Raw genomic sequence first — 16,483 nt, 5'->3', positions numbered from 1 at the left:
CACGTGATATCTTCGTGAACCAGAAATATGTGACGTTTACATCGTCTGCCCCATATATCGCAAGGTTTGAAAGGGGTATTTTATTTCTAGATCATAATATGATGTCATTTCAGATTGAGAGAGGTTTCTTTTTCTTAGGTATATGATATATTGATATTTAAACCAAGGTCTATGTTTGTTTTTTTTTTTGTTTCTTTCGGGAAATATTATTTTTAAAGGAAGTAAAATGTCCACTCATCAATACTTCAGCGTGACGCGATCGGGACGTTTTGTCGCTTTGTAAATCTATAATGACTATTTAAAAGTGCGTTTTATTGCTACCCCCCCCCCCTTTACACTCCCTAATGCTTAAGAGCAGTGTAGATCTAGATCTATGTGAATGTGTAAGCGCGTGTAAATTTTTTTTTTTTTTTAAAGATTGGGAAAGTCCCTGGACGACGAGTTTATTTCGTTAACGTACTCAAAGGAAGTCCTGATTTTGTAATTACTCACTTCTGCAGTGCGTTTGATAAAAAAGAAGGGAACACGACGAGGTGAGAGAGGAAACTGAGTTTAAAAATTGAACATCTGTGCATCCAGGAGTGAGTAATTTTGAATCAGAGAGGGCAGCTTCAAAAGATATAACTATATTTTAGACTCCCCCCCCCCCTTTTTTTTTTTAACCTCTCTTGAGCTACGCCATTCGCCAAATTCTATTTTTACACATGGAGCTAGGCCTAAAAAGTTAGTGTCGTGTTGTCTCGTGCTGTGCCATTTAGGTTCCCCCCTCGCCCCCCCCCCCCCCAAAAAAAAAATCAAGCATCCCCCCACACGCCCCGAGTTTTGTTGTTTGTAGCGCTGTCCTCTCCCCCCCCCTTTTTTTTTTCCATTTTTTTCCCCTCACTCCCTCGAACTGCTCTCGCCCTGTGTGAGTGGGTGTGTACACGAATTATGTGCTTTGATGTGTGAGTGCGTGTGTTCGTGTGTGCCCCGTGTGTGTGTGTACCCCCGCCAGCCGGCGACCTCGCGCGTCTCTCGTCTAAGACGCATCAATCAATGAGTGTGCAGGCCGTCATTGGAAGGATAGCAATTACCGCGGCTAAGTACCGTCTCCCATTGCCGCTAATATGTGGTCAGATTTTTACCTCGCTCCGTGGCCAATTTCAAATTTTCCTGCGACCGAGCCGGATTGGCCTATGACTGCGGGCAGAAGAAAGTGACCTAGAGGTTGTTGGTTTTTTTTTTCCCTTTTCATTGTTGAATTTATTTTTAACACACCCAACGGCCCAACGCGTTATTCTGCCGAACCTGGATTATTTGTGTCTGTCTTTCGAAAACAGGATATTACCAATAGGATTAAACTCTTTGTGAGGGACAAGTAAGTGGATTACTTTCTTGAATTGGATTATTAACTGTGTGAATTCCATTTGGATTAATAGTTTTATTATTTTGTGAAAGATAACATCCACTTACGGCGTCGGAAATGAGAAAGCGGGCCCGTCGAGGAAGGGGGAAAGGGAAAAAAGGGACAACTCCCTATGGCGACGCCATCTCCGGGGCCGGGATGGAGACCCTGACAGCGTCGTCACCTGGTTTGAGCGAAGATACTGAAGTGGAGGATAGTGTTGAGACGCCGGGCGACCCGAGAGAGGAGGACCTTGATATCGGCGATGCCGTAACTGGTATTGTGTCTGACGGCGCCGTAAATGACGACGCCGTAGTCGGAATCGAAGCAGCCACGACGACCAAGGACGTGGTTACGGAGACACCCGGAACTTCCACCTGCGTCGGCGGGGGCGCTGCTGTCGTTGCCAACAGCAGTAACAGCAGCAACAGCAGCGTCGACGGCGACGGGGGGTCCGACGCTGGGGACAACGAGCAGATGCACACGGGCTTCATGCAGACGGGGCCCAAAAACTACCGGGTCGGCAGCACCGTGGTGAACCTCAACAACTGCTCCGACGACGACATCACGCCGGAGTTCCGGCAGAACGACATCTGCCTGCAAGTTGAATGCGGCGACAACAAAGCGCTGATGTACATGTCGAAACTGTACCAGGGGAGCAAGGGCAAATGTATCGAGCTCGGAGGGAAGTGGTTCACCCCCAACGAGTTCCAGGCCGTGTCCGGCAGGGAGTCGGCCAAGGACTGGAAGAGGTCCATACGACATCATGGGCGTAGCCTGAAGCTGCTCCTCAGCAAAAATGTCCTGGACGTGCATCCGGCGGCGTGTCGATGTGACTCTTGCAGTCAGCTCCAGCTGTTGGTAAGTATTATAGTCTTCTTATACGCCTCTGGGTGGTGGGAATGGGAGTCTATCATAATCTATGTTGAATAGGGTACAAAGCTAATGGGTGAAACAGAAAGTATGATGGGGATTGTCAGGGGCGTTTTTTTTTCACAGGAAGCTCGCTATTCTCTTCATACCATTGCTCCATTAAAAAAAAACAATGCTTCTAATGTTGGTCACCTTTATTTGAAGGTTTCATCACCACTGGTTTATTCACCATTTCATAAAGGCAAAGTCTCTGAAGTTTGGAGGTGGGAGGTCAATCATAAACATAAACACATATAAACTGTATGCACATAGTAAAACAAACCAGAGATACACATATACACACATGGACTGTGCTATACACATAGAACACAGATTAACTACGACACACATAGTACACACATGGACTGTGATACACATATACACACATGGACTGTGCTATACACATAGAACACAGATTAACTACGACACACATAGTACACACATGGACTGTGATACACATATACACACATGGACTGTGCTATACACATAGAACACAGATTAACTGCGACACACATAGTACACACATGGACTGTGATACACATATACACACATGGACTGTGTGATACACATAGAACACAGATTAACTGCGACACACATAGTACACACATGGACTGTGATACACATATACACACATGGACTGTGTGATACACATAGAACACAGATGGACTGCGACATACATAGTACACACATGGACTGCGATACACATATACACACATGGACTGTGTGATACACATAGAACACAGATGGACTGCGACATACATAGTACACACATGGACTGCGACATACATAGTACACACATGGACTGCGACATACATAGTACACACATGGACTGTGATACACATAGTACACAGATGGATTGTGCGACACACAGTACACACTGCGACATACATAGTACACACATGGACTGTGATACACATAGTACACACATGGGCTGTGCGACACACATGGACTGTGACTCACATAGTACACACATGGACTGTGACACACGTAGAACACACATGAACTGTGCACACACACACACACAACATACATGAACTCCGACACACATAGTACACACATGGACTGTACACACATAGACTGTGACACACGTAGAACACACATGGACTGTACACACACACACACGACACACATGAACTCTGTGTTGGACAAAGGTTTTTCTCACACTCATAAGCTTTTGGTTCATTACACATGTTTGTATTTTGTCGTTCGCAAACCAGGTTTGTAATCTTCTAAGTGTGTGCTAGAACATTCCACAATCTTAACAAGCAATCGTCCTAATCTCTTGAGGCGATAAAACAACACGACTTCACTTCCCCCCTCTCCCCCCCCCCCCATCTTTTTGTCCACGTTCACTCGCACACACTCAAAGATAATCACACTAACAGACACTTGCACCTATTAAACAAAACTAACAACACCACATTTTAAACATAATTTACGTTTTTTTAAACAATATATATATTGTGAGTGTATGTGTGCACTTTGCCGACAGTACTGGATCACAGAACATAGAAATCGCTTGTAAACACGTCTCTGTGTGTGTGTGTGAGAGAGAGTGTGTGTGTTCGTATGTAGATTTATGTACATTCTCTTCTTGTTAAAGCAACACGATACTAAGGGCGATAATAACTAGATCTACAAGGTCTACTCCCAAGCCGTCTGCCAAGACAGGGCCTAATAAAACTGTTAAGTAAGGAACGAACCACTGAGAAATGGAAAAGGGGGGGGGGGAGAGGGGCGCTAAACCTGCCGTGATGTGAACGAGTCACTCACACACACAGCCGGCAACACACATAATACGCTCCTCCCCAACCCCTCACCCGAAACGCCTCCCCTCCCCTCACTCTCTTGTACGTGGATCAAGCGAATGTGTCCATAAGCTTTCCTCAATTAACCTATTTTTTTTTTATATAATTCTCTAGCCGCGAGAGAGAAGTTAAACAAAAACAAAACAAAAACGAAAACAACATGGCGGCCTTAGTTTACGTCAGTTCTGCCTTGATATTTTTCATGCCGCGTCCATTTTTTTCCTCCTGCCTTCGCTTTACAGCAGACGATTTCGAAACACTTGCTTTGCCATCTACGGCGCCGTAGATCGTTCATTTCCGTTACTAGACGTCTCTGTTAGGCTGATTCAAACACTTGATTTACCACCAGGAAGTTTAATTAGTTATACGGTATCACTATTACACATTTTTGTACGCTATATACAATGGCGTCCCCCCTCATTGCCCAAGGCAGGCTCATTAGCAACGTCTTTGTTTACACACCCAAAAACAAGTGTCGTGAAAGCGGTTTAAAAAAATAAAAAAATTCGAGCTAAGGGAAACAACCGAGGAAAAGAAACAACTTGCTTAGTTTTAAAGAGTTATCCTAAAGTTAACATACTTTATTATAGATTAAATATTTTGTGTGTTTTGAGCGGATATTGGAAGGGAAAGAGGCGCTTTAACAATGTTTGTTTATGTAGTCTGTCCCTCCGTTTGACATGTTTAGATATCAACAGTTAAGAAAGGATATTGAAAATCTGATTTCTGGTTATTTTGCAGCTGGCTATGTTCTGGCACAACCTTTAATCTTTCATATTCTGAAACTGAATGTTTTGTGTTTAAAATTAAATATGCAAATTATTTTTTCATTTAAATACACTTTTTCTTTTATTAACAATCATTTACTTCCAATAGTAAATTTTAAAGAATCAGGGGAGACTATATTATATATTAGAGGTTATTTTTCTGTATATAGGGCTATAAATGCATTAAATATGTGTTATTGTTTCCGAAAATAAAAATTTATTATATTATTAATTAGTGTATGCTCTATAATATAGACTGCTTACAATTTACCGAGTAAGTTTAATTTTGTTATTAATAAAGAAGAATGCATGTTGTATGTAAATAATCAAAACATATTTTAATTATTAAAATATGCTTTAATAAGAAATCTTCATAAGTATCTAAAAATCATGCACATTCATCGGTGCAGGCATTTGATTTATGGGGATACAACATAAGCTACTTAAAATGACAGCAAGTTTTGTAAAAGTGATTGTCCCTCGTCTTACCGTTTATTAAATATTTTTACAGACCTTACATTGTAAACCATCTACATATTCCGTAATAATGGATTCGCCTCTGCTGCTCCTGGTATACGGCAGTGAGTTAATCAGGGCCTCGCTCTCCAAAAACTCAAAAATATTTAAAAAAAAACTAAACTATGCATATTTAATATTTTTTTAAGGTTAAATATTAAATTACTGGTACTCTAAATTGAGTGATTTTACTAAAGGTGTTGATCAGTGACTTAAACGCTGCTAAGTCGTTGGTTTTTCTGACTGATTCAGGGAAGAAGGAGCACTTGTACGAATTTGTCCTATCATATGGAATAGGAAATGCGCCTTTATCTTTGTGTCTTTTTGTGTATATTATTTTGTTTTGTTTTCTATTTGTAAATTACGGTTCGGTGTTTTATGTATTATTTCCACATTACTTTTTATTATTCTGTTCTGAAGTGTCTCTAAATTGAGTGATTTTACTAAAGGTGTTACTCTAATCAAATGTGTATATTCTCAGACACAGACGATCGTTGTGAGATGTGATGTGTCTTCCTGTGCTGCTTACAGAAAGCTATATGTGTCTGATTTTGTCATGTATCGCGAATTAGTCGTATCTTAGCAAGTGAGGCATAATATCTGTCTTATGGAAGGGCAGTCGTATCTTAGCAAGTGTAGCATAATATCTGTCTTATAGATAGACTGTCATATCTTAGCAAGTGTAGCATAATATCTGTCTTATAGATAGACTGTCATATCTTAGCAAGTGTAGCATAATATCTGTCTTATAGAAGGACTGTCATATCTTAGCAAGTGTAGCATAATATCTGTCTTATAGATAGACTGTCATATCTTAGCAAGTGTAGCATAATATCTGTCTTATAGAAGGACTGTCGTATCTTAGCAGGTGTAGCATAATATCTGTCTTATAGAAGGACTGTCGTGTCTTAGCAAGTGTAGCATAATATCTGTCTTATAGAAGGGCTGTCGTATCTTAGCAAGTGTAGCATAATATCTGTCTTATAGATAGACTGTCGTGTCTTAGCAAGTGTAGCATAATATCTGTCTTATAGAAGGACTGTCGTGTCTTAGCAAGTGTAGCATAATATCTGTCTTATAGAAGGACTGTCGTATCTTAGCAAGTGTAGCATAATATCTGTCTTATAGAAGGGCTGTCGTATCTTAGCAGGTGTAGCATAATATCTGTCTTATAGAAGGACTGTCGTATCTTAGCAAGTGTAGCATAATATCTGTCTTATAGATAGACTGTCGTGTCTTAGCAGGTGTAGCATAATATCTGTCTTATAGAAGGACTGTCGTATCTTAGCAAGTGTAGCATAATATCTGTCTTATAGAAGGACTGTCGTATCTTAGCAAGTGTAGCATAATATCTGTCTTATAGAAGGAATGTTGTATCTTAGCAAGTGTAGCATAATATCTGTCTTATAGAAGGGCTGTCGTATCTTAGCAAGTGTAGCATAATATCTGTCTTATAGAAGGGCTGTCGTATCTTAGCAAGTGTAGCATAATATCTATCTTATAGAAGGACTGTCGTGTCTTAGCAAGTGTAGCATAATATCTGTCTTATAGAAGGAATGTTGTATCTTAGCAAGTGTAGCATAATATCTGTCTTATAGAAGGGCTGTCGTATCTTAGCAAGTGTAGCATAATATCTGTCTTATAGAAGGAGTGTCATATCTTAGCAAGTGTAGCATAATATCTGTCTTATAGAAGGGCTGTCGTATCTTAGCAAGTGTAGCATAATATCTGTCTTATAGAAGGGCTGTCGTATCTTAGCAAGTGTAGCATAATATCTATCTTATAGAAGGGCTGTCGTATCTTAGCAAGTGTAGCATAATATCTGTTATAGAAGGACTGTCGTATCTTAGCAAGTGTAGCATAATATCTGTCTTATAGAAGGAGTGTCATATCTTAGCAAGTGTAGCATAATATCTGTCTTATAGAAGGACTGTCGTGTCTTAGCAAGTGTAGCATAATATCTGTCTTATAGAAGGAATGTTGTATCTTAGCAAGTGTAGCATAATATCTGTCTTATAGAAGGGCTGTCGTATCTTAGCAAGTGTAGCATAATATCTGTCTTATAGAAGGAGTGTCATATCTTAGCAAGTGTAGCATAATATCTGTCTTATAGAAGGGCTGTCGTATCTTAGCAAGTGTAGCATAATATCTGTCTGATAGAAGGGCTGTCATATCTTAGCAAGTGTAGCATAATATCTATCTTATAGAAGGGCTGTCGTATCTTAGCAAGTGTAGCATAATATCTGTTATAGAAGGACTGTCGTATCTTAGCAAGTGTAGCATAATATCTGTCTTATAGAAGGAGTGTCATATCTTAGCAAGTGTAGCATAATATCTGTCTTATAGAAGGGCTGTCGTATCTTAGCAAGTGTAGCATAATATCTGTCTTATAGAAGGACTGTCGTGTCTTAGCAGGTGTAGCATAATATCTGTCTTATAGAAGGACTGTCGTGTCTTAGCAAGTGTAGCATAATATCTGTCTTATAGAAGGACTGTCGTATCTTAGCAAGTGTAGCATAATATCTGTCTTATAGAAGGGCTGTCGTATCTTAGCAAGTGTAGCATAATATGTCTTATAGAAGGGCTGTCGTATCTTAGCAAGTGTAGCATAATATGTCTTATAGAAGGGCTGTCGTATCTTAGCAAGTGTAGCATAATATCTGTCTTATGGAAGGAATGTTGTATCTTAGCAAGTGTAGCATAATATCTGTCTTATAGAAGGACTGTCGTATCTTAGCAAGTGTAGCATAATATCTGTCTTATAGAAGGGCTGTCGTATCTTAGCAAGTGTAGCATAATATCTGTCTTATAGAAGGGCTGTCGTATCTTAGCAAGTGTAGCATAATATCTGTCTTATAGAAGGAGTGTCGTATCTTAGCAAGTGTAGCATAATATCTGTCTTATAGAAGGAGTGTCGTATCTTAGCAAGTGTAGCATAATATCTGTCTTATAGAAGGAGTGTCGTATCTTAGCAAGTGTAGCATAATATCTGTCTGATAGAAGGAGTGTCGTATCTTAGCAAGTGTAGCATAATATCTGTCTTATAGTAGGGCTGTCGTATCTTAGCAAGTGTAGCATAATATCTGTCTTATAGAAGGGCTGTCGTATCTTAGCAAGTGTAGCATAATATCTGTCTTATAGAAGGAGTGTCGTATCTTAGCAAGTGTAGCATAATATCTGTCTTATAGAAGGAGTGTCGTATCTTAGCAAGTGTAGCATAATATCTGTCTTATAGAAGGGCTGTCGTATCTTAGCAAGTGTAGCATAATATCTGTCTTATAGAAGGGCTGTCGTATCTTAGCAAGTGTAGCATAATATCTGTCTTATAGAAGGACTGTCGTATCTTAGCAAGTGTAGCATAATATCTGTCTTATAGAAGGAGTGTCGTATCTTAGCAAGTGTAGCATAATATCTGTCTTATAGAAGGGCTGTCGTATCTTAGCAAGTGTAGCATAATATCTGTCTTATAGAAGGGCTGTCGTATCTTAGCAAGTGTAGCATAATATCTGTCTTATAGAAGGACTGTCGTATCTTAGCAAGTGTAGCATAATATCTGTCTTATAGAAGGGCTGTCGTATCTTAGCAAGTGTAGCATAATATCTGTCTTATAGAAGGAGTGTCGTATCTTAGCAAGTGTAGCATAATATCTGTCTTATAGAAGGAGTGTCGTATCTTAGCAAGTGTAGCATAATATCTGTCTTATAGAAGGGCTGTCGTATCTTAGCAAGTGTAGCATAATATCTGTCTTATAGAAGGGCTGTCGTATCTTAGCAAGTGTAGCATAATATCTGTCTTATAGAAGGACTGTCGTATCTTAGCAAGTGTAGCATAATATCTGTCTTATAGAAGGGCTGTCGTATCTTAGCAGGTGTAGCATAATATCTGTTATAGAAGGGCAGTCGTATCTTAGCAGGTGTAGCATAATATCTGTTATAGAAGGACTGTCGTATCTTAGCAAGTGTAGCATAATATCTGTCTTATAGAAGGGCTGTCGTGTTGTTTCATCTTCTCTAGAAACTTCCAAATTTCACAGACGCGCTATATCACTTTCGAAATTGCGTTTACATCTGGCCAAAAGATATTTTAAGATTTAATTCCGCCGCCATGTTGCTTGTCAGTTTGACATATTAAAAGTAATTATGAAAAACGAAGGAGGATATGAATGGTTGGAGGGGGGGGGCTGGGTCCCGTTGAAACAAAGGCATGGGAGCATCACCTGTATCCTTCTGAAATTTAGCCCAACCTGTTTGATACTGCAGACACCGCGTGCACACAATCATATCCTCTTAGAATGCCCCCAATCTATGTCACCTCAGACAGACCGAGACTAATCGTCATTAGACGGCCTGAACGCTGGACCTGCAACGGCGAAACCTGTGGGCAGTTGAGACCATTAGATCGTTGCCACGTCACAGGTCTGTAGGACGTGACAACGAGCTTTTGGTTTCCACCGCCCACAGGTTGCGAAGTCGAAGCTCAGTGTTGAGGCCTATTCTATAACGATTGGTCTCGGACAGACCCTACTCGACATAATCAACAGTCTGTACGACAGCGGGAAACAGCTGATGAGAACTGCGCTCCATTTTTTTCAGTGGCACAGCCTGCAAAAGAGTTGACAGCTCAGCAGCCAAAACAAAAACAAAAATGGCTAGAAGTGAACACATGTACCGGAAGCTCAAAATTGGAACCAGTGAAATCTTCCCATGTGGAGTGCCACCAGAGAATGCAGACCACGTCCTCCAAAACTGCTCTCTTTAGCAAGACGCCCGTATAAGACATTGGCCCCAAATCAACCCAATAGAAAGAAAACTATATGGAGAGCTCCCTGATTTGGAAACCACTGCGCAGTTCATCTCATGTATTGGTCTAGTCATCTGAACGCTCCAACATAACAATGAGAACGATGAAGAAGAAGAAGGCTAGAAGTATTCTCTTGAAAGTTTAACGCGTCTGCTTAATGTTAAATGAAAAACAAAAGATTCATAAAATGTTTTGCAACGAACGAGACTGCCCCAGTGCAGTGCTTCCCAACCTTTTCACATAACGTAACACTTTGCAAATTGTAGAGTATCTAGCGGAACACTTTGCTTATTTCTTTAGAGAGATTAATTCACGTGGTGGCCTACTAGTTAATTATTCCAGTTGTTCGTGAAATTTAAGCCTCCCGGAACATTAGGCTTCCGTGGAACGCCGTTTAGAAAACACTGCCTTAGGGAGAATCTTAGTAGCATGCATATAGTTCAAATGAACATTTTAAAAGATTTTCGGAATCAACATACTTTGAATATATAAATAAATACAAATACCGCTATCTATCTATCTATCTATCTATCTATCTATCTATCTATCTATCTATCTATCTATCTATCTGTCTGTCTGTCTGTCTGTCTGTCTGTCTGTCATCTATCTATCTATCTATCTATCTATCTATCTATCTATCTATCTATCTATCTATCTATCTATCTATCTATCTATCTATCTATCTATCTATCTATCTGTCTGTCTGTCTGTCTGTCTGTCTATCATCTATCTATCTATCTATCTATCTATCTATCTTTAAAATTTTTACAGTCTACAATATTTCCACTAACTCCAGGAAGAACCTATTCTAGGGTACAATAAACGTCTTCCGAGAGAATAACAGGTCAGAATGTAATAAATATTAATTATGTATATTTATATATTTATATATATATATATTGTCGGGGGAGGGGGAAATCCCTCAAACCCCCTTCCGAAAAAATCTTGGCTACGCCCATGTGACATACTGTTTGGCATTGCCTTATACACCTTAATAATCTATAAATTTATAATCCTTTAATAAAGCCATTTTGACATGTCAGATTAAATTAATATCCGTTGACATTAAATGTCTGTTTTACATGTCCTTATACCTAGTGATGGGCAAAAGTTAACTAAAAAGTTGCTAACTTTTAGTTTAACTAAAAAAAATTAGTTAAGGCCAAAGTTTAATTTAAAAAAAATAGTTTAGTTAAAATCCTAGTTTAATTAATTTTTTTTAGTTACAAACTAAAAAGTTTAATTACAAAGTTTACAAACTTTTTTAACATACATACGGTCATACCAATAAATATGTAGATAGATCTATATGTAATAATGTAATTCAGAGAATATATATAATGAATGATAGAGAGGAGAATAAACTAGAGGGTGCACAGGTCACTAGAGAGCCTTTTGACCTTTACCCTATAATGGCCGCTATTCCCGCCTTTTAAAAAAAATACACGTGCTCATTATATTCCTAGCAAGTTTCGCTGCTTGATAAATCCTGATAATTCCTTGCTTCTATAGATCTACATTTTGCTGCTTTTTTTATTAAACACCGGTGTGTTCCTGTATAGCTGCAGGCAAAGAATTTTGCTTTACTATAGATCTAAAAGAAATGTCGACTCTTTTTATTTTAAAACTTTTTACTAGATAGATCTAAAGTTAGAGTCTAGTGACGTCTAGCCTATTAGTATTAGTGACAATTAGTCTATTACTACTACTACTATACTATTAGATCTATAGTCATAATAGTCTATATTTAATTATTTTAGTCTCTTAGTCTTAAGTAGAGTCTAACTCTTAGTAATAGTATTCTTAGATCTAAATGTAAATTTAAAATTATAAGTCAATAATATAGATCTATTAGTAGTATTAGTTTAGAGATTCCACTATTCTAGAATTAGAGTCTAGATTAGATCTAGATATATCTAGAAAATTCTAGATTACTTATTAGGCCTATACTCTACCTAAGACCTAAGATGCAAAGATGATAGATCTATAATATTAATGACTATGATAGGCCTACTAATAATAGCCGTCACTATACTAGATCTAATACTAAATTAACTAAATCTAGACTAGATCTACATCTACTTCTATTATAATTATACTTATATCTACTATCGAGATCTATTAGATCTAGATCTAGTATTATATATATTATAGTATATTATAGATCTAAATACCTATATCTTGTTATAATCATAATTATAATAATCTAAAATCTCTAGATAGATCTAGAGTTACTAAGATATCTACTAGACTCTATTATTAGATCTAGTAGTAGTAGTAGTAGTAGTAGTAGTAACTAGTATTTCTTAAATTATTTTTAGATTAAAATATTATTTTTTTGATCTTGGTCTAGTAGCTAGATCTAATTCTAGATCCAGATTATATTTCTGATCATTTCGTTTGTAGAAGATATTATTAATATTCTAGAATCTAGAGTTAGTTAGCGAGTCAACATGCAGTTTTATCATTACTTCTAAAAAGGTAACTTATATTAGAACTTGGACAATTACTTCTAATTTCTTGCTATAATAGTATCATTCTAGTCTAATCTAGTGATTCTATTAAGATCTACATCTATCCCATAAAGACATTTAAATCTTTTTTCATGTGCACAAATAAATGTTTATTACATTTTGCTAAAGAGATTGGTTGTTGTTTATATTTTTTCATTTTTGACTGTTTGTCCTTAAAAAAGGTCAAAATAGTTAGTAAAAGTTTAACTAAAGTTTCTTAGTTTAGTTTAACTAATTTTTTCAATTTGTGATTAACTAAAAGTTTAATTACTTTTTTTAGTTCAAACTTAGTTTTAGTTTAACTAAAAAAATTTAGTTTAGTTCCCATCACTACTTATACCAGACCTTACAGCAGAATATATAATTCCACAATACAGTCAGTTTGAAACAGAAATTAAATGTCAGATTGACATTGTCCTTGTTGTCGATTGGACATTGACATTAAATGTCAATTTGACATTACTGTTATATATAAACGCTCTCTTTCATAATTTTAATTTCGAGCGATACTTGGAAAAAAAAGACAGGATTCGTTATAATAAAATGTTGGAGATCCCTGCTTTACATTAGTGTGACAGTGCTCGAATAAGGCGCCAACCTATTCTCTTCTTTAGCATATTTTAAACATATTTTTTTATATATGTCTTGCAACTTACACTTTATGGGCGTGCAAACTCATTACCCGCAACTCTACTTGGTCCATGACAAATTAATAATTGATGGATTATTTCCCTTGAGCCGGGCTAGTTTTGCTTATTTTTTTTTTATTCTCCCCTTCCATGATTTGGACACAAATTTCCACAGGGAATATTTTGAACTAAGTCAATATTATGAAATTATTTCTAAGTTGTTTTGCTTCTCATAACGATAAAGTACACATGTATGGAATGTTTCTATGAACGAAGTAAATTATTATTGTTGCTAATATCGATCGAAATTCTGGTATATAAAATTTGAATATGCCCATGCATTAAGTTTTCGCAGAAAATATATAAGGGACTATTACTATTAACGATTTTACAATGAACGCAGCCTGTCTATGTAATGGATAACGTACTTTTAAGAGCATTTGTAATTTTTAAGAAGAAAAACTTAACCATTGAAGTTTGTCTTGTTCACTGTTTAAATGGAATTGTATACATATTTTAAATTATAGGTCAGTGAAGTAATCGCCTTTAACCCTTAGTCTTCTGGAATTAATTTCTGATTTATAGCAGCAGACAAATACTTTAAACAATTGCACAGTGATAAATTTAAAAAAAAATGTTTTCAGTTGTTTCATTTAACCAACGACCAATTGGCGTTGATATTTTAGAGACTGTTCGATCAATTATTGTTATTTTTTTTTTTTTACAAAACTTATGTGTAAGGTATGTCTGTCTGTCTGTCTGGAACAATTAAATTACATGTTATTTCTCCCACACCCAGCAACGGATCAAGTTGAGACTTTGCACAATTATTTATTGCCTCTATCAAAACATGAATCAATGGTTAAAGTTTTTTTTGTTTTTTTGTTGTTTTTTTTTTGTATTGTTACTTTTCTAAACAGATTCTTTCGGTTGCCTTGGTTTATTTAAACATAAACATGGTTTATCTTGGTTTATTTACACATAAACATGGTTTATCTTGGTTTATTTAAACATAAACATGGTTTATCTTGGTTTTTGTTAACTAGAAATAACCATTTAACTAAGGGCATTTAAAGATAAATGTTGTTTTATGAATAACAACAATGTGAATGTCTGGGTTCGCATCGAGTCTTTATACAAATTAAACATTTACGTTCCTCGTGAACCTGACTTCTCCTTTAGTCGCTGAGACCCTAGAGCAGTGGCGTCAATAGGGGTGCGGGGCGTGGTCCGCACCGGGTGATACCGACCCTAGTGACGCCTCTGTCCTGGAGGATCTTTTTAACATATTTGAATCTAAAAAAAAATGACTTAAGAATCGAATTTGGGCAAGACCTACGGAAAAAATTAAACATTGAAAATACAGATGCAGACATCGGTTTTATCTACATGGGGAGTGGCAAAATATGCAGGTGGCAAGTGGGTCTGCGTAGTCACGTTAAATACTGCACTCGTCCTTAATGGAAGACATTGACATTTTTTTTATAAGGACGTCATAGTGTTAAATTAAAGTGTAATTCTACATACCATTGACCTGATGCGAATTGCTATTGACTTGATACGATTTGCCATTGACTTGATATGATTTGCCATTGACCTGATGCGAGTTGCCATTGACTTGATACGATTAGCCATTGACTTGATACGATTTGTCATTGATTTGATATGATTTACTATTGACTTGATATGATTTACTATTAACTTGATATGATTTACTATTGGCTTGATGCGATTTGTCTTTTAACTGATATGATTTATCATTGACCTGATACGATTAGCCTTTAAACTGATATGATTTACCATTGACCTGATACGATTTGCCTTTGAACTGATATGATTTGCCTTTAAACTGATATGATTTGCCTTTAAACTGATATGATTTATCATTGACCGGATACGATTTATCTTTGACTCGATAGGATTTACAATTGACTTGATACGATTTACTGTTGACTTGATACGATTTAATGTTCACTTGATATGATTTACCATTCAGTCGATAAGATTTACCAAACATCATTATAACATCAGACTAGTTTAAATTAATTAATTTAAAACTAATTTGAAACAAACAATCAATAAAGTATCGACATATTGATTGTATTCCACACACGAGACATTACGGTATACTACACACTTCTGATACACAAGTAATCAGGGCACGGCATGGCCTAAATTGTGCCGATGTGTCCAAAATCCAAAATATCAAATACAAGTAACCATATCGTTTGGAACTAGCTACTGACAAGTTTTGAGAATCCCTGCTTTCTTCATGGCGTCTGATGTCTTTTTTTTTATGTCTTTATTAGGGTCCCATGGCTTGCTAGAAAAATCAGGATTTTGGGTCAGAAGGATCGTTAAAAGGGCGTGTATATAGTTAGGTCCTCGGCGTAAATATCTCGGCTTCGTGCCTTATTATCTTGTTTCAATTTGTCGCTGGAGCTTCGTGCTTCTCCCCCAGTGGGTCACTTCTGAAATGAATTGTCCTCTGCTTTAAAAAAAATACTTTTTCCTGGATAAAATTGTCTTTCTTCATCCCAGTTGTCCGTAACAGCTTTGCTTTAAGACAACTCCCTATATTTCTCAGTGTTATTAGCAGTCTTGTTTATTTTGATCACTAACTAGTCGAAAATATCTACCTACCCCAGTGTTTCCCAAACCTTTTTCCTTAAAGGAACACTTCGCACATTATGAATATTTAGCGGAACACTTTGATAATAATTTTGAGAGAGATAAATTCACGCAGTAGCCTGCTACTTAATTATTCCAGTAGTTCGCGGAAAACCTGTTCAGGTCTCGCGGAACACTAGGGTTCCGCGGAACACAGTTTGGGAAACACTGATCTACCCGATTCGTTAGTACAGAAAGTGCCAGTTGAAAATCTGTCGTAGATGCTGGACTTCACGCTGAACTTGAATTAATCAGGTAGCTAGTGATTATAGGAATATACTTTGACTTTCGGAGTATCTTTGGATTGTGGCAATAGCTTCTGTGGGAGGTAGTATCTATGGCGATAACTTGTGAGTCTCGAGATGTCTTGTGACTTGGGGATTAGCTTTGTTATGCCTACTGTCACCTGCACTGACTGAATACGAAATGTTGATTCTATAGAAATGGAAGTGTCTCACTCGTGACAGACCCAGATACACGAGAG

At 37.2% G+C, this 16,483-nt stretch overlaps 1 protein-coding gene across 1 annotated transcript in view; it reads left to right on the top strand.

Moving 5' to 3' along the window:
* Positions 1-975: 975 nt before the first annotated feature.
* Positions 976-16,483, top strand: part of LOC106074815 (uncharacterized) — a 55,742-nt gene continuing 40,234 nt past the window's right edge. The window contains exon 1 of the mRNA XM_013235659.2: positions 976-2,245. Within this exon, the coding sequence (XP_013091113.2) occupies positions 1,463-2,245 (783 nt within the window). The 5' untranslated portion in view covers positions 976-1,462. The remainder of the gene's footprint in view (positions 2,246-16,483) is intronic.

Source organism: Biomphalaria glabrata, chromosome 2 (genome assembly GCF_947242115.1).
Source record: "Biomphalaria glabrata chromosome 2, xgBioGlab47.1, whole genome shotgun sequence".
Lineage (NCBI taxonomy): Eukaryota > Metazoa > Mollusca > Gastropoda > Planorbidae > Biomphalaria > Biomphalaria glabrata.
This window is presented reverse-complemented; position numbering and strand designations above follow the sequence as displayed.